Source organism: Netta rufina, assembly GCF_964035555.1.
Source record: "Netta rufina genome assembly, chromosome: 30".
In the NCBI taxonomy this organism is placed as follows: domain Eukaryota; kingdom Metazoa; phylum Chordata; class Aves; order Anseriformes; family Anatidae; genus Netta; species Netta rufina.
Window position 1 is genome coordinate 938,449 of NC_140154.1, and position 22,495 is coordinate 960,943.

The following is a 22,495-nucleotide window of genomic DNA, read 5'->3' on the forward strand; positions in this document are numbered from 1 at the left end:
CTTTGTCCCTTATGGGGGGCAAGGGTGGAGGGGGCATGAAGTAAAGGTGAGGGTAAGGAATGGGGAGGAAAGGAAATTTGAGGAATATTTGAGAAACCTAAGTAAAAGAACCCGTTTAGCATCACAACATCACACAGGCCAGCAAGAGCTTGGGGTTTTGGTGTTTTTGTTTTGTGTTTTTTTTTTTGGGTGTTTTTTTTTTTTTTTTTTTTTAAATCAGCTTTATTTTTCTAACTGTTATTTCAATTTCCCATAGCACCTTGGCAATGTCAAAAACAAATACAAATACATGTATTATCATTTTAACATTTAAAGCATGAACCTACTTTACACAAATTTCGTTTTGGACAGGTTTGACAACAGGAATATATACCAGAACAGACAAAGTATAGAAGCCAGATAGGTTGCTTTTTTCTCCTTTCACTGAAGCCCTACCACTTTGAAGAGAGATAATAAATGCCAAGGGGAAGCTGGATTCATCGGGGAGGAACAAGATATCTGTAGTAACGTGAGCTCAATATATTATCTGAATATTTTGTATTCTATAAAAATTAGAACAAAAACCATTTATGCACAGTCTGTTTATATTTGAAGTTGCATTTCTGGAAACTGTATCCATAACTGAAGCTCCATAAAAATAAACCTCTGGTTCTTAAATATAAAATTTTAAAGTTGTTACAGGTTAGTTTGCAGATGGATTTTTTTTTCAGAAATAAGTTGCTTTAACTCCATTTCAAGTCCTCCCAACTGTACATTAAAAACAGACTCAAGCCTCTTGAAGTGCCTATGCTAAAGGCACTTAAGAGAAGAGCCAACTAAAATACTACACCAAACCAAAATTATGTACCATCCTAAAGGAAGCTCAGACTATATGTAATATATACACACAAAGAAGAGCATGATAAATCATTCAGATTAATGGCAACAATCTTATGTTTCAGAAGGAAATATCAAAATTAGAAACAAAAATTCTATTGCATATCTGTAGTAATCAAGGATTTACAAAAAAACTTATCAGAAGCAATTTCCCCCCGAAGTGCATTTCTGTTGCATTGTCTGTAATACGGCGCATTTTACAAATTTAAAATATCATCTGTACATACCAGATATTTTACCCCAGGTGACCATTCACTTGGGTAACAGTAAAAATATCGGACATTTTCAAGACAATTAAGCTGATATTGACAAAGTAGTAAGGCCATAGCTATTTAACTACAGTAAAGCGTTGATTAAGTCACTTATTTGCTACTGATCTGCCACAGTATCATCTTTCTCTTCTGGTTAATAGAGTGGGTTACATTTTTTTTTTCTTTTTAAAACCTACTGCTAAAACTGCACCATCATACTGTGCCAAGCTAACTTTTTTTTTTTTTAAAAAAAAAAAAAAACAAAGCAGGAATGTAAGATACTATAAAACTAACTTAATTTTAGAAATTAAAAGAAATTTTGCACTTTTAATTTTACTATCACATGCAGATAATTACTCCTCTTTTCACTCCCCAGCAGAAATACAAGAGAGTGGCCCAATCTTCTCCATGCACAATAATTTGGAAAAGAACTTAACTGGGGAAGTATACTTCTGTAGCTAACAAAAAAATCAACAATTCTGAAAACAAGTCACAACAGTTCATGAAATTGAAACTTACATGTGATTTGCACCTTCTGGTATTTAATATCAGCAGAGTAGGAAAATGTGTGTTTACATCATGTGGTAAGCTACCAAGAAGGAACCACTGAGAACTGTTATTTATCATTTCAAGTGCGCTCTGAACACTGTTGTTGAACAAGGGGCAGTTTCAACTCTGCTGCTGATGTGATACAACCCAAGTGAAACCAACGAGCTGCCCCCAGCAGTCAATCTGGCTCCCAAGTGATCTTTTTCTCCCTGTTTTCCCCAGTCAGAACAGGCAAACTTCATGGGGAGAGACACAACAGCTTGCCCCAGTACGTTACAGGGATGAGAATTTAGCAGCTAGCCCAAGTTAAATGTTTGCCATGCAATACGAGTACTGCAGGAGAACTTGCACACAGAACTATGGTTTTCACAGCCTTCATATTTACTTGGTTATTCCCCCCGACACACAAAGAATTACAAATTAAAAAAACAGTAAGTTGCAGGGGGGGGGGGGGGGAAGGAGGGGAATGCTAATGTTAAATCCTTGCACACAGGTATTAAATAAATAATTATGAGTGCCCTAATTTGATAAAAGTTTGAATATGCTGGAAAAAGCCAACAGGTTTACAGACTTATTTGCATACACTGTACAAAAGCCATATTCTGCTGCTGGAAAATGCACACCCAGGTCATACAAAGCATCCTTTCCACGGTCAAGTTTTTCCAATTACCGTTCAAGAAAGACTGAACTGCAGTTAATCCTTTTCCACATGTAGGAAAACGAAACAAGTTACATTTCACAATTGTTAAAAAAAAAATAATTCTATCTTTCAGCACTACAAGGTTATCATATGCACTGCACTGAAAGCGGACGCCTACACGGGTCACAGTTAGCATGCCACCTTTTCCACGGAGGCCAGAGATCAACATCTGCAAAAGCCTCTTCCCAAGGAACTTCCTCGCAAACAGCAAACAGCTGAAGGCAGCTGTTAGCATCCCAAAACATATTTGACTTCGCAACGACAGTGCACATCTATCTAAACATCTGTGACTATCATATTTTTTTTTTCCAGTTTGACTGCAGTAATTGTTTATAGCCTTTAAACTGATTAAAAATTAACTCTGAAATTCACTGCATTTCAGAACTTTAACATCTCAAAACACTTAAAACTTCTCTATCATTCCAACAAATGTAGCATTATTGAAATAAACGGAGAAGGGTTCTGTAAGCATCCCTAAACTGTAGATGTGATCAACTTTTTTTTTTTTAATTTTTTATTTTTACTAAATTAAAAAAAACCTTCCAAACCTAGTACAGGTAGTCTAAAAGTGAGTAATGATTTTGGTTGTTTTTTGCTTTTTTTTTTTTTAATATATGTATATATATATATAACATGCCTAGAAATGAACAGTTAACTGCATAAATACATTATATTGTGTTATGAATCAAATCAAAGCAATTGCCAAGCTGAATAATAAGTTAGAGAAATGACAACTCTGGCTTTATATATATATTTATAAAAATAGATATGAGTGTTCTCAAAGCAGTTGATAGAGAATGCCTACTGAGTAAGAAGTCGCCAAGGGTTATCTGGCTAAGAAATCAGAAAATGAAAATTTTCACAGTTATTTTAACTGCCACTTACATTCATTCTAATGGCAACACTAGCATATATTACTAAGATGTTTACGGTATATATCACAATTGAGTTTTCCAGTGTTCACAACTTACGACTTTAAATTTGTACACTTGCTATTCACTAAAAAAAAACAGAAAAGAAAAGGAAAAAAAAAGGTGTGATTCTTACTGCTGGAAGCTACTTTTCCCTAACACTTTATACAGAACTTTGAACCCTGGCATGCTGATTTTGGCAGATTAATGCACTGAATTTTCCTATTTCAGTCATTATGGTAATCACCTTTAAACTTAACCACTTACTACACAATAGTGTTGCAAATTTAGTCAGCATAAAGCTAGGCAAGATGCTACCTTTCAAGTAGCTTCTCTGAACACGAGGGTTTTTGTTTAACTCTTTACCTTTAGTTCCATTTTGAACAGTTAAAAGGAAGTCAGTTGTTACTGTATCAGCTGTAAACAATGAGCTCCCAGTACACAAACCCTGATTTCTAACATACAGCATCCAATACCCTACTCCAGAACACAAAGATAGGTCAGGAACAACTATTCAAAACCAGACCTCAGTTTAAGCCTGGTGGGGCGCACAGGGCTCTGTGCCCAGAGCCCTCATCCCCACAAGAGAATTCCATGTCTGCAGCTGGAATCCCAGGCTCTTCACCTGTCAAGCTAACATCGTGTACTGTGTAGCTGTCCATCAATCCTACACTGGGCCTGCCTCTGGAAAACATACCAAGATACCACAAAAGCCTGTGTTAGAGATTAGAGAAAGTAACAAGCAAGAAAACAAACGAACAAACAAAAACCCTATAAAGTTGCCCTCAAAAGGAGGCGAGGAAAATGGCAAATGAATAACTCTGACATGCTCCCTTCTGCCTCCTTCCAAGTGCGGATACAAGACAAGTTTTGCTGTCCATGTGCTCTGATCTACAATCCAGTCTCCTGTAAAAAATATAGTTTAAAAAGCTTGCTGAATGAATTACTAGTAAGGTCAAGAGACTATACTCCAAGCTGGAAACACAAAGTTTACTACAGTAGTACATTCAGTTTTTTTATCATCAGTGACTAAGTGATGACAACAGTATCTGGCTGCACTCATTCAACTCACACGCTGACCAAGCACCTCAGCTGCAGATGTGCTCTGCAATGCAAGGCCATTATGGCAGACGCATCATCCTACAAGCCAAGTGTTAAATAGGTTAAAAAAAACTTCTAATTTTACAGAAACGCTCATTTTTCAAAAATAATAATCTCTTATCCTTTTCCTCCTACACCGAGGGACATGTTAATTTGTCAATTCATATTCTCTCACTTTGTCAAAATGCTAGTTTCACAACCCCAAAACTGATTTCAAGCAGGAAACCCTCTGCAAATTAAAAACAAAAATACAAAAATTATAATCTCTATATTTATATTGATTGGAATCCTCCAGCATTTGTGAAATCACTTTCAGAGATGAATTTTGGGACCCTCCACAACTTCTCCATACAAGCCACACTCCAGTTCAGTATTCCCCTTCACGAATACTTCTTTCTCACAGTCTCCTTTGCTGCTTATTAGTCCACAGCTCAAATTAAATAGAGAGAAATTGGCTGGACAGCGTTACTTTGGTGACCGAGGTGGCACATACTGCTCCTTGCCGATACGTCGCGGTGCTCCCTGAGGCGATGATCTGCGTCCAAATTGGCGCCTCTGTTCCCTGATTTTCCCAGCAGCTCCCCGGGGAGGCCCGTTGCCTCGGAACCCCGAATAATCCTTCATTCGACCTTCGACCTTGTCGTGAGGCTTCTCCAAAGCCTTCTCAGGTGTACCATTTTCTTCATTTTTGGCAGGGGGAACTATGTTGGTGCGAAGTTCCCTAAGAGGCTGAACAGGAACTGGAGGAGGTTCCTTTGGGGGCTTCTGGCAGACTTCAGCATAACTTAGCTTGCGTGGCTCCTTTGGGACCAAGGGAGAAAAGCAAGGTTTACATACCAGAATACCCACACTGAGTTCTTCCACACTATTCCAAGACCACATACGGGGAGTGATTAAGCCCCAGCTGCGGCCAACTGCACAAAAGAGCTCCCAGGTGCTACATCTGCACGCCTGAGTGAAAGCTCCCCAGGTTGTCCACTCAGCCCCTGCTCTGGACCTTACCTGCATCAACACAGCAGGAGCTGCACTTGCATTAGTAGAAGGTGAAGTGGTATTTGTCCTTGGTGGCTTTGGAGCACTGACAGGACAGACAGACACGGATGGAGAAGTGTGGCTCGTAACATCTTTCTGAACAGACACTTCTTCTGGTTTGCTGTCTGGCTGAACTGTGCTGTTAAATCAAGAACAAGTTAACGTTTAAGACTATTAACACAGAAATCAATGTTTGAGGAGATCTCTTCCATCTCTGAAGCCACAACTGCAGTTTTTGCAGAACAGAAAGGTTCAGCTTCTATTGCCATGATTTGTTATTTTTATCTAGTGGCATCTAGAGAAGCTACCTACCACAAATAAAGAAGGAAGGACAGACATCGCTGCCACCTTGCAGGACTCCAGCTACAGTCTTAAGTCAGAACACTCAAGTTTTAATACTCAGTTTAAATAAACAGCATACCTTAACACCACAGCTTCACTCTGACCTGATGAACTCGCACTTGTCACGGGCTGTTGGACAGTGCTGTGCGTCTGTTCTTCCTGAGCAGGAGTCGGACAGCTAGACAACAACTCTTTGCTTTCCTGTACAGAAAAAATAAGTTGCAAAATATGGAAAAAAAAATAGCAGACGCACTTAAATTGCTCTTCATGATAGTACAAGAAAAGTGGGATATTTCCAGAGGCCGTCAATTATAGGAATTCTACTTCTGGAGCACCAGCTCTAAACTTCAACAGCCAACAGTCTTCATTTGCCTGCTTCATGCCAAAACAGTACTGAGTTTACAGTAGTTAACTAGAGATGTTTCAGGAAGCCAAGGAAATCCAAAAACAGAAAGGCAGAAAATGCACTTAATGTACAAACTTAAAGCTGTACATCAGAATAATTTAACCCAAACAATTCTTTCAGCAGGGGAGAAGGGAGACACAGCATATCCATACTTTTGTTTGCATGCCAGAGAAGAGCAGGTACCTTTTCTTTGCAGATTCCTTTAACAATGTCAGACATCCTGCTCTCTAGCACAGGCTCTCCCGGTATTTTTGCTGTGCTGCCAGGCAAAGGTGGGAAATTTGATGCTAGCAAGTCAAACTTTGGTGTTGGAGTCTTTGTTTCTGCTGAAGGCTGAGGTCTCTAGAGAAAGAAAATGTTAACAAAGACATGATGTAGCACTGATAGTACTGAAAGCAAGTGTTGGTGAGTTTTCTAGAAACGCTGTATGCCCACAACACCATCGAAAATTTAAGGACTATGCCATTCCTTCAATAAATGCAAAGCCAATGCACTGCACTTCACAAAACTCCTTGCAAAAAGGAAGTGGAACTTACCGAGATCCGGTCATCTTCTCGTCTTCTTCGACCTCTGAAAATGTTCCTCCTGTAAAGGCAAAACCAAGTCATTAAGAGCATTCATCTAGCTCAAGCACACAGCTGCACAAAAGGGACCCTGTGGCAGTGGGATTCGCAGCAGCCTACTGATGTTTCTCAAGACACAGTGCTGGGCTGTTCTCCATCTTCAGGAGGTCAAAGCTCTTGTACGGCTGGAACACAGCCAACACGAGAAACAATTGCTCTTTTCTCTCCCCACGGAGGAGGTACCCTAATAAGCATTGTATCTCAACAAGCACAGTGACAATTAGACTGCAATATTATAGAATAATATTCTGTAACTTCATAAAAATAAACTTATCCACCTCATTTCTCACTTCTCTACCTTGGTCTCTTAGTTTTTAAGCGTCTTAAATCTGAATTAAGAGACAAAAGATTAAAAACAGTTGATCTTAGAGCGTTTAGGAGCATCAAACTCCTAAACTGAGGATTTGATTATTATTTACACCAAGAAAAATCCTGACTTTAATTCATCAACTGTTTTTATACAGGAGACTAATCAGTTATTCTGAAATAATGACACCTTACTATCTTCTTTAAGGTATTTGTCAGAACTAACAGGCATGCAGCCAAGCAGGAAACATTCATGCTCACAGTTCAGTATTTATCATGCTCCGCGTATTTAGATGTCACTTTTCCCCGGTGACTGTTTACAGCAATATATACTGTGCTAATGGTTGATGATCCTTGGTTCAAAGTCATTTCGGCCTCCACCACCGTGTCCCAACCGCATTGTTGGGTCACAGCAGATAAGCAAACAGAGATCTTTACCTGCCCCTGCCAATGCCATAATCTCCATTCTGCTCTATCTGCGCGGTAGGAGAATCCTTCTGGGAATAGCCTTGGTCTTGGTGCCCAGTTAACGTGCTGTTATGGCGCTCCATAACAAAATTCCTGGAGTTGGTTCTGTTCAGTGGTCCGTCCCCCATTGACACGGTACTGGCAGCAGCTGGACCCTCCACGGCATGTTCGGAGCTGTTTGATGATCGGAAGTGAGGCTTCACACTGCAGGACACACGGACAAGAGGCTCTGCAGTCCAGAGTTTAAAGAACAAGAGGCAAAACTACCACCAACTACAGTTTGTAGCTGACAAGAAAGGAGAGGTTAGCACATACTGGAACTTCACCAGACAAGTCTTGGTTCCTGAACTTTCCTAACACTTAAGGAAGAACAGAATGTGTTCTTCCTTACCTTCATCTACTCCTCTCATTCTAGTTCTCTCGCAACCTCCCTTCCTGTCAAGCACTGCCAGTACAAGAAAACACGGAGATCACTGCCTGATCACAGAGACCAAAGGAAAACAAAGGCTACAAAATGAGGGGAGGCACAGAGCCAGAATAACCCAAACCTGGACCTGCAGCATGGGCACAGGGCTTTGGAAAGTGAGCTGGAGAACTAAGCCAAGCCTGAGGAACAAAACTTACTTTACCACGAGCAAAAAAAATGAACTGAAACAAGAAGCTGGGAGCAGTCAATGGCTGAAACAGGGTGAAGAAGACAGGGCAGATAAGGCTAGGGTAGCTGCAAGCCCACATCCCCAAGGGCTTGAAAGGATTTTAGCCCCACTGCCTTGTTACCAAACACCCACAGGACTGACTTTGCAGTTTATGCTAACTCAAACCTTTTACCCAGTTATTGACTATTCAGCATCAAAGCTGTATTCCCTTTGAACTGTGCATGCTCAGTGTTACTACTCGTTAAAGCTCACGGTCCTATGCAGAGAATTACCCAGAAAAACTCCGACCTACCAGAAAGCAGAACAAAACCCATCTTCTAATATCCCAATTCTGAGTGTTCAAATCCATCTCCTTTGCCAAAGACAATTTAAACTAGCTTTTAGATGGCTGGACATAAAATTATCAACAGTAGCACTGTAGGTTTTGTCACAAAACCCAGCCTTCCTTTCCCACAAGGATGTTGCAACAAATCAGGGCAAAATAAATATAACCAGCTTAAACAAATGTTTTGCTACAGACAAAAATCCAATATTTAACTAGTGACTGTCTGTATGACAAAACAAATGAAGCTTAATGAACCAGGACAGAAACCTAAAAGCAGCAGCTGAACGAGCGTCTCTGAATGAACTCTTCTGCAGTTCCAGACACGACACACTGAACAAAGATTAATTTATACTTGGCACCTTTAAACAGCAGTAAGAACCAGTTTCTAGGCCCCAATAAGGGCAAGTTTTCTACCAGCAACAAGCACAGGAAAGAGGAGGTAAACCAACTAAATTCTCCCATTTTGTTCAGCTCACTCTTAAAATGGAAAGGGTTCTCAGGTCTTTGTTCAGCCCTCAGATCTCATAATCTTACCCGTCACTGAGAAGGCCACAATCTTATCTGGGCAGAAGAGCAAAGCAGAAAAGACAAGGAAAGATAAGAAGGAAAAAAAGAGAGCAGAGAGAAAGAGAGAGATGATGTCAAAGAGCAAAAAGAAGGAAAAGCATGAAGTGCAGGCTGCCCAGACAACCGACTGTTGGACCTGTTCTCTCTTAGCGCGATACTTGATCATCACTGGGCCAGACCTTCAGGGCTGTGCATCACTGTTATTTTGGCAGTGCCCTGCCTGCAGAGGAGTCCTGCTGAAGCATAATCCCTGTCTGCTTCTAGAACATGAAGGTTTATTACTGCAAAAGCAGAGCTTTGGGTCCTGCTGAAGCATAATCCCTGTCTGCTTCTAGAACATGAAGGTTTATTACTGCAAAAGCAGAGCTTTGGATGAGCACAAGAGTTGAGCAAGATTAATAGGGAAGATAAGACAACCAAGACAAACCAGCAGAACCTGTACGTGTTTGACCCTGAAGCCGTAACTTCCCAATAACTGAAGTTTTAAAAATGGAAATCTTAAAAAAATAAAGTCTTAAAATAACCCAATGAGTTTTAAGAAAAGCTTTAAACAGCGGTGATCTACAGGAAGGCAGTGAATGTGTGGGCATGTCAAGACATTAATCTTCAGGCACGTACAACTTTTGTACATATTCAGGATCGATCCATACATGTGAAGAGTTCTACAAGTTTTAAGTTTGGACACAGTTTAAGTAAAAAGAAAAACTTTAAGAATATCTTAGTTGGGAGCTGCACAGCTGTAACAGAATCAGATGCCTCTTCTCCTAAGTAGTCATACTACCAGCCTCAGAGCCTGTATTAAGACACTGCTGAGTCACCACAGACCAAGTTTCCAAGTTCATCTTCTGCCAGCTGCCACAAACCTTAACTGCATCACAAAAGCATTTATGGAACTGGCAGTTGTCAACCCATTTCTCAAACAGTACACAAAACAATTCCTGTGCTACCAGCCCTTATGCTGAATACAGTAAAAGAGCTTGCAAATAAAACAATTTCCACCCACACAAACAGATTACTACCCTATTGTATTTACAGAGCACTGTTCCAGCAAATACAAAGCTGTTTCCTCCACCCCAATGTTTATATCTGAGCTGAGTCCTTACAGTTGTCAGGAAAGATGGGGATAAAGCAAACAAATTACAAGTAACAGACTCAGCAGCAAGCAGTTTTAGCGTAAGCAGTCAGGGCATGCAACTCTCGGCTGCATAAAATGAATGGCTCTCTGCACGACTAATCACACAACAGGAAAAGCTTATGTTTGTGCTGCAGGAGTTTATAATCTGCGTATAACAAACATAATTAGAAGTATTACCTTAAGAGGAAGTTATTTATTTGTCTGCAGAAATTCCTCCGAGACTTTTGCAGGAATTACCTCTGCTCTCACCAGCACGTACGTCTGGTATTTTAGGATCTTAAACTGCCACCTTTATTTTTATTTTATTGTATAAATAAACTTGAACGTCACACATATTTAATAAAATATTTAACCATATCAATATGAGGCACTGTACAAGTGCAAAGAACACTTCAGGATCTCAGAGAGTTCTCAGAGAGCACACAACTGACACAGCTAGCTTACCGATTTCTATGGAATGGGCGACCTATACTCAGAGAAGCAGCATTTGTTTTATATGATCCTGGTGTATTAAAGCCATTCACAAATCCACCGTTAGGAAAGGGGGCCTGCAACAGACAGAACAGTTTCAATGGCTGAATTTAAGAGAAAAACGTTTGCAAATACACAAGATCAGTTTCAGCAGTTATTCAGCTAGTCTGTGTGTACTTTTATGCTGGGCTACTTTACCTACTATGTTTTAATCTTATTACTAAACAGAAAACCCCACCAGATAAACAGCCTGCAGATCTACTTCAGTGCCAGTCCTCTGGTTCCTGACAGAGCTACAAAGCTCCTCTGGTAACACCAGCCACTGGCTAATGGAATTGCACAACAAACTTTGACAACAGTAGCCAGACAGAGAGACCCACAGCCTATTTGACAGGTTTTATCAGGTCCCTGACATAATTTATCATAAAACTGAGGAATCTGACTAGAAAACCTGTCCACTCCGCAGCTGAGAAGCCCACACTGATTTGTTATCCCATTTATTACTGGTGCTTTGAGCTAGCTCCCCTTGTTTTCAGCAAGTAGCAGCTGTTACTTACCAGTGGTGTTTCAAAGTAAGGTGCAGGACTTGGAGACCATGTTTGAGGCACAATGCTGTAAATAGAGTACTGCTGAGGACTATATACAGGCTGCATAAACAGTGGTGAGGCAAACTGTGCTTGTGTTTGAACTGGCTGAGTATAAACACTGGAATCTACTACCCGGTAACCATTCTTAGCAAAAAACGTGTTGATGGCTTTTATCCTTGCCTGTAAGATATCAATTCACATCACAGGCATTAGAAGGGAGAAAAGAAGAAGCAGAACATGAAATCTTTACTGCCTACTACTGAAACTGTAACAGAAGGGATGTAAGGGGAAGTAGGTTGGTTACTGCTTACAAATAAGAACTGGTAAAAATCAATGTAGATTACATTCTTAGAATGTGCTAAAAGGAAGGATACATATGCTCCTTTAGCTAGAGAATCTCTGAAGTTTAACATAACACAGCTTTCCATGGCAGTAATTGTCCAGACTCCAACTTTGACAATTGCTCTCGCAGTACAACCAGCTGGCTTCAGCCTTATTTGTAGAGCAGCTAACAAACCAGAGACTCAGGATGGCAAGAATCCCTCTCCTGAGCTCTGCAGACCCAGATTCTTGGGCAAGCAGAGAAGGGAAGATGAAACAAGAATATATTTCACACCTCCTGGGAAGCAGCACTGCGAATAACCAGCAGTCACTGAATGGTAATTTTTCAAAGCTACTCTTGACCTCATTCCAGTTAATAGCCTACAGAGCAAGTGTTACGAACTATCTAAGCCACAGTTAATTCTTTACCTCCCCACTCCCATAAACACACACTATCACTTCAACAAACAGTATGTTATTCTGAAATCTCATGTGAAACAGCCTTACCATTATTGGCTTGCCCTGAAAGGTTTTCACTTCTTCCCTTAAGTATTTAAATGCCTGCACAAAAAAAAGAAAAAGATTAACATTAGAATATCTTTATAAAACTCTACTGCTTAAAGGACTTCATATGATTTAACGTGAAATACTAGCAACATGCTTCCCTGTTAGCCCTGTTAAATTAACAACTTCAAATTCAGGATACTAGACAGTAGTTATAGCTGGTGAGTATAGAGGCAAGAAGATGAGAGTTATAACCCTAATTTCTCAGCTTTTTTCTCATTAACTAGAATTTGCCAATAGCCTCTTAAAATAACAAAGGGGGTGGTGAAGAAATCAGTAAATAAACAAACAAGCCTTTTAGCTACAGGCAGCACACATGCTTCTCTTGAGCAAGGCAAGTACCAATAACAAAATAGAGATGTCATTAAGAGCTGAAGGCCGCCTTACCTGTTGGGCATCCGTATCCGACTGGAATGTAACGTACCAGTTGTTGTTGTGAGCAAACTCACAGCTTATTACTTTGGGGCAGTTTTCGTTTTTAAACAGAGCCTTAACCTCCTAGGGAAGAGAAAAAGGCAGGCAGTTAAGGGGATGTAGCTCAAGCTCTAAGCTGTAAGATGAACAATAAGCCAACAAAACTTTGAACTCCAGTTCCTCAGCAGCAAGTTTCTCTTGACCAGGAATGCTCTTTGATTCTCTTCAACAGGTCTGCAGAACAGCATGATGTCCTCTACCAGTTTATGAACTAAGTAATACAAACTCAGCCTGCTGAGCTCCCCAAATAAAATGTAGCAGGCACAGCTGGTTAAAAGAGTAGAACTGGTGATACTTCCATACCAAAGAAGTAACAAAAAAAAGTCAGATGATCAAGACAGGCTTCTAGACAATGATTCTAAGGAGTATTTCTAAACCAAGGCAACTTGACAGCTTTGCAACAATCAACCAGATTTTACATACAGGGCAAATCAGCTGTTCAGCATTTGCATTAAAAGAACTAATTAAAAATGCTAGTAGACAAATACCCTGTGTTACAACTTTAAAAAACAAAGAACAAAAATCATCCCGTTAGCCAAATATCAGTAGGAATTTTATTATCCTCCCTTCTCCGAACATAATGAGCTCAGCTCATATTGGGCCACAATGAATGAGAAATGTGTGTTTTTAATAACATACCTTGCTGCCAAAACAACCATCTGACTTCAAGTAAAGTTATTGCTGTGACAAAAATTCAGCCTGAATTCCACACTATGCCCTGGACTGATTTTATTTCTGGATCTAAAAAGAGACCAGTGCAAACTTCATTCCAGAAAAGCCCAGCTAGCTCAATTTTCAATTGAGGTTTTCTTAAAAGCATTTTTATGTATTAGAAAATAATAGGGAGGGGCAGCAGCAACTATTTTTTGTTATTGTTTGGCTTTCTCAATAGAGCATCCAGGCAGAGAAAAATACTTATGTGGTTTAAAAGAAAAGTATCAGAGTTTAATTAAATAACAGTTGACCTTCTAAGCAACACTTTCTGTTGAGGTTTGAAGCACTGCTGAAGATCCCTTCCAAAAACATCAACAGCCTTTTGTTTCTTACCTCTATAGGTGTCGTTTCAGGGATCTCACGGAGGATGATGATACATCGCTTGTGGTTTGGTCTTACTTTCTCCCCTGTCTCATCCACTTGTACCATAGGAGAAGCTAAAATCAAAATACAAAAATTGGTTTAATATTGAACACTGTACATAGCAAAGTAAATTCTCAGCAATACTAGACTTAATTACTTACAGTAATTAGTAAGTTTCACAGTGAACAGAAGAGCAGGCTTACTCCCCCCAAAAAGAACACTTTCATTGCTAACAGTATCCTAGAGTGGTCTCTAACTGGAACAGACTCAGGAAGTTCAGTATAAAGCATAACTACAATTCAGGAGCCTGGAACAGCCACTTCTATACAAACATTCTTTGCTAGGTTCTCTTCACTATCTACCCGAAAAATATGCCATAACCAGCTTAGAGAATAGCCCATTTTTTATTTAAAGTAAGGATGGATTCTTTGTTTTACTAGTACAGACACCAAACAACCAAACTTACATCTCAAAACTTCAAGAATAAGGTCCATATCAGTTGTCAGCTTCTTAATACCTTCCATGTTAGCAATTGTCCATATTGGAACAAACTGATCGCTGTCCATTTGAGACATCAAGTAGAGGTCCTTTGAAAGATTCTCACTAAAAAGACATACATTATCTGCTTCACAAAAATCCCAAACTTTACTTACTGAAGCCTAAAAACAACAGGGTAACCACAGGCTTAAATATTCACTAATGCTATTCACAGCCACTCTAGCCAAAACATACTCAGATTTTCGCTCCTGGAAGAATTTCATGCAGATGAACAGAAAACATAATTTTAAAAAAAAAAAGAAGAAAATTATAGTGTTCTGCATGTCACTTTGTCTTAAAATCCTTTCTGCAGACATCTCTGGTAACACAGGCCAGATTCTCATTAGATGACAGGGACGCGTGGACAGGACTAAAACATGCCACAGGGTTTCTGAAGGATTTCAGCAAATCTTGTTTCATATCATGAGCAACTCCTTTCACTCACAGTTAATGTTTTTATGATAACATGTATCAAGCCAAAAAATGGAAATATTTACTAAGTGTTTTAATAAAGGGTTCACACAAAGGGGTCATTAACTGTACCGTGAGAAGCAGAATTCAAGTTGTTTTCTCAAGCATTCTCTAATGTCTTCTGTGGACACAGCAGAGCTGCCTTCACCTGAAATTTATCACACTCACCATCAGATCTTAGTTTCACATTAAGAATACAATGAAAGAATGAATTTCATTGTACAACAAAAGTATGAATTCTTCTGGATAATAAGGAGAGGAAGAGGTCATCTGAGACTTGCCTAAAGACAGCTATACTACACATTCCACACTGTATCATTCCTGTCAAAATGATTTGGATCCTGTGGGTTTCACCTGCGTGGCCAAGTGCGATAGCTGGCTTGGATTTCCTCAAAAATGCCTAAGCTTCTATTCCAAATTTCTAAGTGCAGCAGACATCACAAGATTACAGATTCTTACTTGAATACTCACCGGACACTTCATAGATTTGGTATCCAAGATCTTCAGTTGCTAAGACAATCCCATTTGCAGCCGCTTCATCAACTCCTGTGCCATTTCTTGTAGCTTCACAAGGCGTGGAATACATCACTTCATATTGCTTGCAGCTATCCTCCGAAATCTCTATGTTACCTGCTAAAAGAACGTATCATCATCATCAGACCTACTATAAGGTTGAGCCTACTTCTATTTGAAAGTGCCAACAATCAAACAAATACTCAATGCTGTACCCGAAAGGCCTAGATCTTCAATGTCCACTTTGTAGAGGATACCACCTCCTACCTCTCCATTTTCAGAAAGATCTGGTTTGCACTAGGGTCTCTGGGCTAAGTAAATAACAGGATCGTGAAACTGCAAGATCCCCAAAAGTGGAGATGATTTAAAATACAGGCTTTCTGCCTCGAGTTTAATATACTTAAAGTTCTTAAAAACTTTGAAAAACTGCTTTGCACTACTGCATACCAGTTTCCAACAAACCTTAGTGATCTAGCAGGTCTGTGAGTGGCCCTCAGAACTTACTTTCGCGTTCACTGGGTCAAGGTTCCCTCTTAGCGCGTTACACAGTCATCACCGGGCCCCTTAAACACTGGTACCCCTGCCAAAGCGTTCTGTCCAAGCAGAGCTCTGGATTCCTTCTTGAACTCCTAAACAAAACCTGAGTGGCCCAGCCTCTGATCTGTAAACAATTATTTTTCCTCTCTACTGCTTTGTCACATTTGTTTCGTGATTGTTGCTACATCAGCACTAAGACCCTTGAGGACAAGAGCATTTTTCCTCGCTGAACTCAGCACTAACAGCAGAGGACGTATCGTGACAGCTCACCCTCGGGATGAGTCCCCTGAGCAGCTGCTGTGTCTTGCCACGAGTGCTCCGCGCCATTTGTTGGCGGCACAGCCTCACCGCTCCCTTGGGGTACTTCTTGCCACACTTTTGCGTTCGGGTTTAGGCCAGCACCTTTCGATGTTACCTGCTGAAGAAAGCAGAATGCTTCTGTTAGGAAAAAACAACCCGAAGATGCTCTGGGAGGCAAGCCAGAGGACACGGGTGAGCTTAGTGATTTCCGATACAGATCCACACCTTAAGCCCCTGACTGGCTATTAAGCACCTCTGTAATTTTTCATTAACCAAAGTGGGGAACTCCTTCATATTTTCCATGTATTTTATTTCTGCCCCATTAGAAGTGTTGCCTCCAACCTGCGACATCTGACACCATCAGTAGAGGAAGAGGCTCACTGGGAAGGACTCTGGTAACTCGTGAGCTTTTGAGACTTGACCCTCATAATCCACCACTCCCCCTTTCACCAGGGAGTGAAATTTCCCCTCCTCCAGACCCCTTCCTACACAGGAACCTTAAAAACGAACCAACAACAAAACCCAGTACGTTCCAAGGCGAAGAAACCAATGAGTTACTAAATTTAATGAGCGACAACTACCCAAACCAAGCATCGCCCACGCTACTGCAGGCGCCCTTGTGAGATTACACAAGGGTTCCCTGATTTCCCCATGACTTCACCCACACCTTGCACACAGGAGCCATGGAATGGTTTCGGTTGGAAGGATCTTTAAAGACCACCCAACCCCCTGCCACAGGCAGGGATGCCCCCAGCAGACCAGATTGCTCACAGCCCCATCCAACCTTGCCTTGAGCAACTCCAAGGATGGGGAAAAATATGCTACCAACTTTCTTAAGCTTGTAGTCAAGGAGATAAATGCTTTCAAAGTGCCAAGGTAAACACATGCACCATCACAGCCTGCTGGGGGGGAACAGGACCGTCTGACTGGGCAACAAGGACCACAACTAAGAGGGTAAACAGTAAGAGAAACACACAAGAAAGCACTGGACTCGTCTGTCAGCAAGCCCAGGTGAACGCTTATCTCTACAGCAAAAGATTTCGCCCTCCCGAGCCCCTTTCTGAGAGCTGCTCAGGAGCTCATTTGGGTAAGGAGTCAATAATCCAGCATCAGAGCAGAAAATAAGCGCTGTAATGGCTTTCACTCTGCTGTGATAAAACAAACTCCTGTCCCCCAGAGAAGAAAATGAGGCTTTTGCAGGAATTCTCCTTCCACCAACTCCTGACTCCCTCTCTAAGCAGCTAACGCCATCTCTTCTCAGCAGCTTCCTTCAGACCCCTGAGGACAGCCCACTCCATTCACATTTGCTTGAATTCACGAGGCAGGAGCCACTAATTCCAGCTCCTATCTCAAAATTCATAAATAAGGAAGTTTGGTATTTCAGAGTCCAGCCTGCTGGAGGCTGAAATCAAGGAGTGGCGGGCTGGCAGGCCTCAAGCCTAAAGCAGAAGGATAAGGAAGCAGTTGCAACAGCTTTATAGATAATTTCTCTGCCAAGGTCACACCTAGCTCCAAAGCTATTTGCTACAAGGACAAGCCCAAATCCAGCAACAAAAAGCCTCCAAACACCAGAGAAGTTCAAGACAGTCATGACAGAGGGCAAAACACAGATGACACTATTTGCGTGGCCTTTTTTAGCACTCAAAATCTCCCAGGTACGAAGAATTTCAACCACACCGTGACGGAGTTTTCACCCTCTTTCATGAATGCTAGCAGAAGAATACAGCTGGAAACAGAAAGAAGAACCAGCAGCAGTTCAGTGTGAAAGGACACACACGTTTCCCTTCTGATTTCTCACTGCAGTTCCCCTCCAACCAAAAGTTAGCAGAAAAGCCCAGTTACATGATGTACCCACAAACTATCGCTGGTTGCTCCTGCTCACACGAGTGCTGCATCACACAGGCACCTGCTTAAGAAAGCCACCAGATCCCATTCCCTGGGATTTTCTTTTCATCACAGGAAAAGGAGGAGAAGACAAATCCAGCAGGTCGAGTCGTTATTTCATAAAAATCAGCCTTGCCTCGCTGTCTTGTGTCTTACAGGTTGGTACCGAACTCGAGATGGAAGGATTTGGAAGGGTTAAGTACAACGAAGTGAAACTGAAACATTCTGGGGAGATTACTACGCTCCCAAAACGAATCAGAATTAAAAACCAAGCTTCTGAGAAGAGAGGATGACGTTACTCACTTGAGCAAGTACTGAAAGTCGCACATGTTAACGTGGAATTTCAGAGATCGCAGGTTCAAGTGACGAGCTGCAAGAAGCGGAAGACTCGGGCTGATAAAGAACTGCAGGGACCTATTAATACAGCGCCTGAAATGCACACCTGAAACACAGCGTGGGCTACTTCCTCTTTGTTCTAGAAACATTTAATCATGCTTAATGCAATTCTGCAGGGCCCGGCCCTGATGTCATGCAGCTTAACAGCAAGTCACCGTGGGCTCCGAGGAGATAAAAAGTCCCTGATTTACATAAGCTTTTTGGAAATCCACCGTGCTCCGCTCCAGGAGCGGCGCCACTCTGCTCTGCCAAGGGGCTCTTCTGCAGAGAAGGCCAAAACCCCAATTCTTGCGTATTTGACTGAGGTTAGCAAACGCCGAGGCCGTTTGATTGGCTGCAGAACGATCCTCCCAGCTGCTATCGGGAACTTTCACGGCGAGGTTAAAGCTTTACAGGGATACAAAGGTTAGGAACACTCGCTGGTATCCACGAGCTGACCAAGCTGTCCTCCCCGGCTGAGCCTCGCTCCAGTTTAGGTTACTTTCAGCCAACGTGGATCAAAGATTCTCCTCCAGAAATTCCTCCAAATTGACTATCAAAGCTTCTGCCTCATCTTGACAAGGTGGCAAAGATGATTTTCCCGGTTGTAACTGCCTGAGTTACGTGTCACAGACTCAAATAAGCCAACCAAAGTGAAAATACTCCCTTTCTTTTACAGCTTTGCATTAATGTGAACTCAAATCATCCTGCAACCAAAATCTAAAAGTTTGAGACAAACTTCCCAGAGCAAACTGACTCTCCAAAAGGGGATCTAAGTGGAAAAAAAAAAAAAAAACAATTTAATAAAATGGGTGGTGTGGGAATCTAAACATTTGCCAGAAGGGGAAAATAAGCGGAGGAAACAAAAATAAGTCAGTGAGTCCACGGGAGGCTGGCAGAGAGGAGCCTCGTGCTGGCCAGGGGACACGACAGGTAGGGAAACCCACACCTGCAGCGGACACAGACACGTGCTGCTGCAGCTACTGCCACCTTCCCAAAGCTCACCCAGGCTGTGAAGCGAGCCAAGAGGAGAGCTTGATGGTGTCAAAGCAAAAGCAACGCGCCAAACTCCTTCTGATCTGGCTGCGGGGTATCCCGTAACAGTCCAGCACTCCGAGTGTCCCAGGTAACTCCCAAAACACACACAAACGGTCACAAAAAGAATTCCTTTCGCTGAACGCAGCGTGGTTTCTCATCAGCCAGTATGAGCACCCCAAAACTAGGAGGATCCCTGGGGAAAGGGGTCTGTATGGAGACAGAGCCACGCTCACCTGGGTCGCTCGCTCCTGGGTGAACCGTGCCAGCAAGGCTCGCTGCTCCTCCCAGCCCTGCCTTCCCCACCAAAACACATCGCTGGCAACAGCTCGGGCAGCGTTTAGCCCTTCCCAAACACACAGACTTCAGTTTTTCCCCAATAAATTACTGATATGGCCCTACTGATTGAGAACGTGCACCGAATTGACCCAAACCCCAAGCTGGCACAGCCAGCTGCCACCAGTAATATTTTTCACTAAAACTCCTACTGCAGCTCGGTTATCAAATGCTAACAGTCCCCTTGCCCTGGCTGTGAGCAAAAACCAGCACCTACCCCAGATATTAACGCACAAAAACCAACAAAAACCAGCACCATTACCTCCCCTCAGCAAGTTTTCTGAGCTACGAGACTCTCAGGGCAGACAGAATTCCACCCTTCATGCTGTGAAGAAATCAATTCCCAGTCAGCACGTGCATACAGCAGTTAAGCCCCAAATATAACACTGAGGGCTCGAGTCAGTCACAGCTAATCCCTCCCAAAAGCTCGGGGCCTTCTAGATCACTCCTGTTCTGTAGGGTATTTTTCAGGCAGCCCCAAAGAAGCGGAGATAAACGCTGGTGTTTCGCGCCTTTGACTACAGCATTTCCTAACACCTGGCGAAGAGCTCAAGTTCCCTGTCCTGGCAGGGAAAAGGCACCTTCAAGAAGTCACGATCGTTCCCAGAAGCTCAAAATTAAACTGTATTGACGTTCCCCGAGTGAAGATCACAGAAGTTAACTCCCGATGCTGTTGCCAGAGAAGGGAGGAGAGCAAACAAAGCGACTCAAACAAGCCATGTTTGTGTTTTTCACAGGATTCACCAAAACCCAAACACGCTGCCTGGCTCCGCAGCCCCCTGGCTCGCTTCAGCTCCCTTTGAGTTGCCCAAGCCCCCTCCACGACTGCTCCACGGCACTGAGCTGAGTTCAGAAGCTGCTTCCAGGCCTGCTGCTCAGAGCCTCAGCTCCTCTCCACCACGCTCAGCTTCAGCCTGGCTGCTCACAGCTCCTGGCTACCGGCACCGGGCTGCAGCTTGGATTAGCTCAAGAAGCTCCTCTTCCATTTAAATACTGGGAAACCAAATTCTTAAGGCTCGGCTTGCTGTGCTCAGGCCACCTCTGCACATCTCCTGTTGCAGAACTAAGGCAACTAGCTTAAAAAGCGCTCCGAAACCTTTTTATTTAAACGCTCTTAGCGCAGAACGCGTTCGTGTGGAAGACCCCTAGGGCAGGCCCGAGCACGCCGTCCACAATCGCTCAGCTCCCCTCGGTTATTTCCCCAGCACCGCAGCAGCTGTTTGCTTCGCACGCTTTTCGGACGAGACTTACTGCAAAACTTTCAAGCAGCAGCGGCCGCCGTTCGGTCGGCAAACTCCGGGGCCGCTCCTCCGGACTCCGGGGCCGATTTTTTGCTTCCCCAGATCGCCGGGAAGGCGATGGCGAAGCGCCGGGAGCAGCGGCTGCCAAACCAGGCCCGGTGCTCGCCTCGCGGCCGCAGCGCCCCGGGTGACCTCCGCGCCCGGGCACGCAGCGGCCGAGCCGGGAACCGAGCCTGGAACCGAGCCCCACAACACTCAGGGCCCCTCCGCCTCCCCGCAGCCCTCCCCCGGCCGCCCTCAGTCGCTCTCCGAGGGCCGGGAAGGGAATTAACGGATTTAACGGGGGGCCGCGGCCGCGATTCAAGGCCTCGGAAGGGGAAAGAGCGAGGAGGGAGCCCCGGGGGGGCCGTGAGGGGAGCGGGGCCGTGAGGGGGCCGTGAGGGAACCGTGAGGGAGGCCGGGCCCAGCCCCGTTGCGCTCCCCGCAGGCCCCGCTCCCCGCCGCCGCTTCACCTTCAGGGCAGGCCGCGGGGCCGGGGCTCCCCGAAGGTCACCGCAGCGCCTCAGCGGCCCCGAAGGAACCTTCCAGAGCCCCGAGCCCCCGTTATTTCCCCCCTCCCCCCCTCCCCGGATTTGCTGTGTCAGCCCCGTCCCCTCCCCTCCCCCTCCTTCCAGCCCCCCTCCTCCCCCCCTCCCCCTCAGCAACGTGCGCGGCCCTTCCCCGCCACATGGCCCGGCCGGGCCCGGCCTCACCTCGACGAAGAGCAGCATCGTGCCTCCCCCGCTGCCCCGGCAGCCCCTGGACCCCAGCTCCCCGCTGCCCGGCGGCGGCCGCACCAGCGGGACGGGGACACCCGGGCTCCGCCTCCGCCCGCTGCTGCCGCCGCCAGGCCCGGCCCCCTCCCGCCGCCCTCCGCCCTGCCGCCCGGCCGCCGCCTCTTCCGGGTTCAGCCGAACGCTTCCGGGCCCGCCGCTTCCGGGCCAGCCCATTCCTCTCCCGGGGGAAGGGGGGGGGGGGGAGGGAGAGGGAGGAGGAACCAAGCGCGCCGCTAGGGGGAGCCAACCCCGCTGCCTCCCTCCCCCCCCCGCGCGGGGTGGAGTGGGATGCGCCGGGGCGCTGGGCGGGAGGGGGACAAGATGGGGGCGCTGTGAGGGACGGGGGGGGGTGGGGGGGAAAGAAATGGAAGAAACGGCCCCAAATTCTTGTCCCGGCTGAGTTGGGGTCTCGGCGCTCTGCTTCTCGGCCCCCTCGCCCCCCGGTTTGGCCCCCGTTTTCCTGCCTTCGCCTCCCCCCGGCAGGTGGCGGTGTTGGTCAGCACGAAGGCGGCGAGGCTGCCCCAGCGCCTCAGGCGGAGCCGTTGGGGTTCCTGAGGGAGGCATGAGGGGAGTTCACCCGGTCCCACTGTCCCCAAGCACCACAGAAACATGTCCCCAAGCACCACCAAACCATGTCCCCAAGCACCACCAAACCGTGTCCCCAAGCACCAACCTCTGACCTAACACTAACCAGTCCTCCACTAAACCA

At 44.3% G+C, this 22,495-nt stretch overlaps 1 protein-coding gene across 3 annotated transcripts; it reads right to left on the bottom strand.

The window, feature by feature from the left end:
• Positions 1-292: 292 nt before the first annotated feature.
• LARP4 (La ribonucleoprotein 4) lies at positions 293-21,850 on the bottom strand. 3 transcript variants are annotated; one of them, XM_084303570.1, is made up of 16 exons: positions 21,724-21,850; positions 16,071-16,218; positions 15,222-15,380; positions 14,823-14,898; positions 14,209-14,345; positions 13,713-13,816; positions 12,579-12,689; positions 12,135-12,188; positions 11,277-11,486; positions 10,693-10,796; positions 7,536-7,769; positions 6,705-6,753; positions 6,352-6,510; positions 5,842-5,963; positions 5,391-5,559; positions 293-5,189 (listed from the first exon to the last, which is right to left on the bottom strand). In XM_084303570.1, exons 1-16 carry the CDS (start codon positions 21,739-21,741, stop codon positions 4,854-4,856), a joined length of 2,190 nt encoding a protein of 729 aa, XP_084159696.1. In that variant the 5' UTR covers positions 21,742-21,850; the 3' UTR covers positions 293-4,853. The 3 variants fall into 3 exon arrangements, with proteins under 3 accessions (XP_084159696.1, XP_084159695.1, XP_084159697.1); XM_084303569.1 differs by having other exon boundaries at positions 15,222-15,383; XM_084303571.1 differs by having other exon boundaries at positions 15,222-15,383; positions 16,071-16,215; positions 21,724-21,834.
• Positions 21,851-22,495: the final 645 nt, after the last annotated feature.

Bases quoted from the DNA above. Each gene is read 5' to 3' on its own strand.
- LARP4 (XM_084303569.1), bottom strand. The intron at 6,754-7,535 runs GTAAAGATCTCT...TTGCCTTTACAG, and splicing joins TATGGCATTGGCAGGGGCAG to GAGGAACATTTTCAGAGGTC. The intron at 5,190-5,390 runs GTAAGGTCCAGA...TTGGTCCCAAAG, and splicing joins CTCCTGCTGTGTTGATGCAG to GAGCCACGCAAGCTAAGTTA.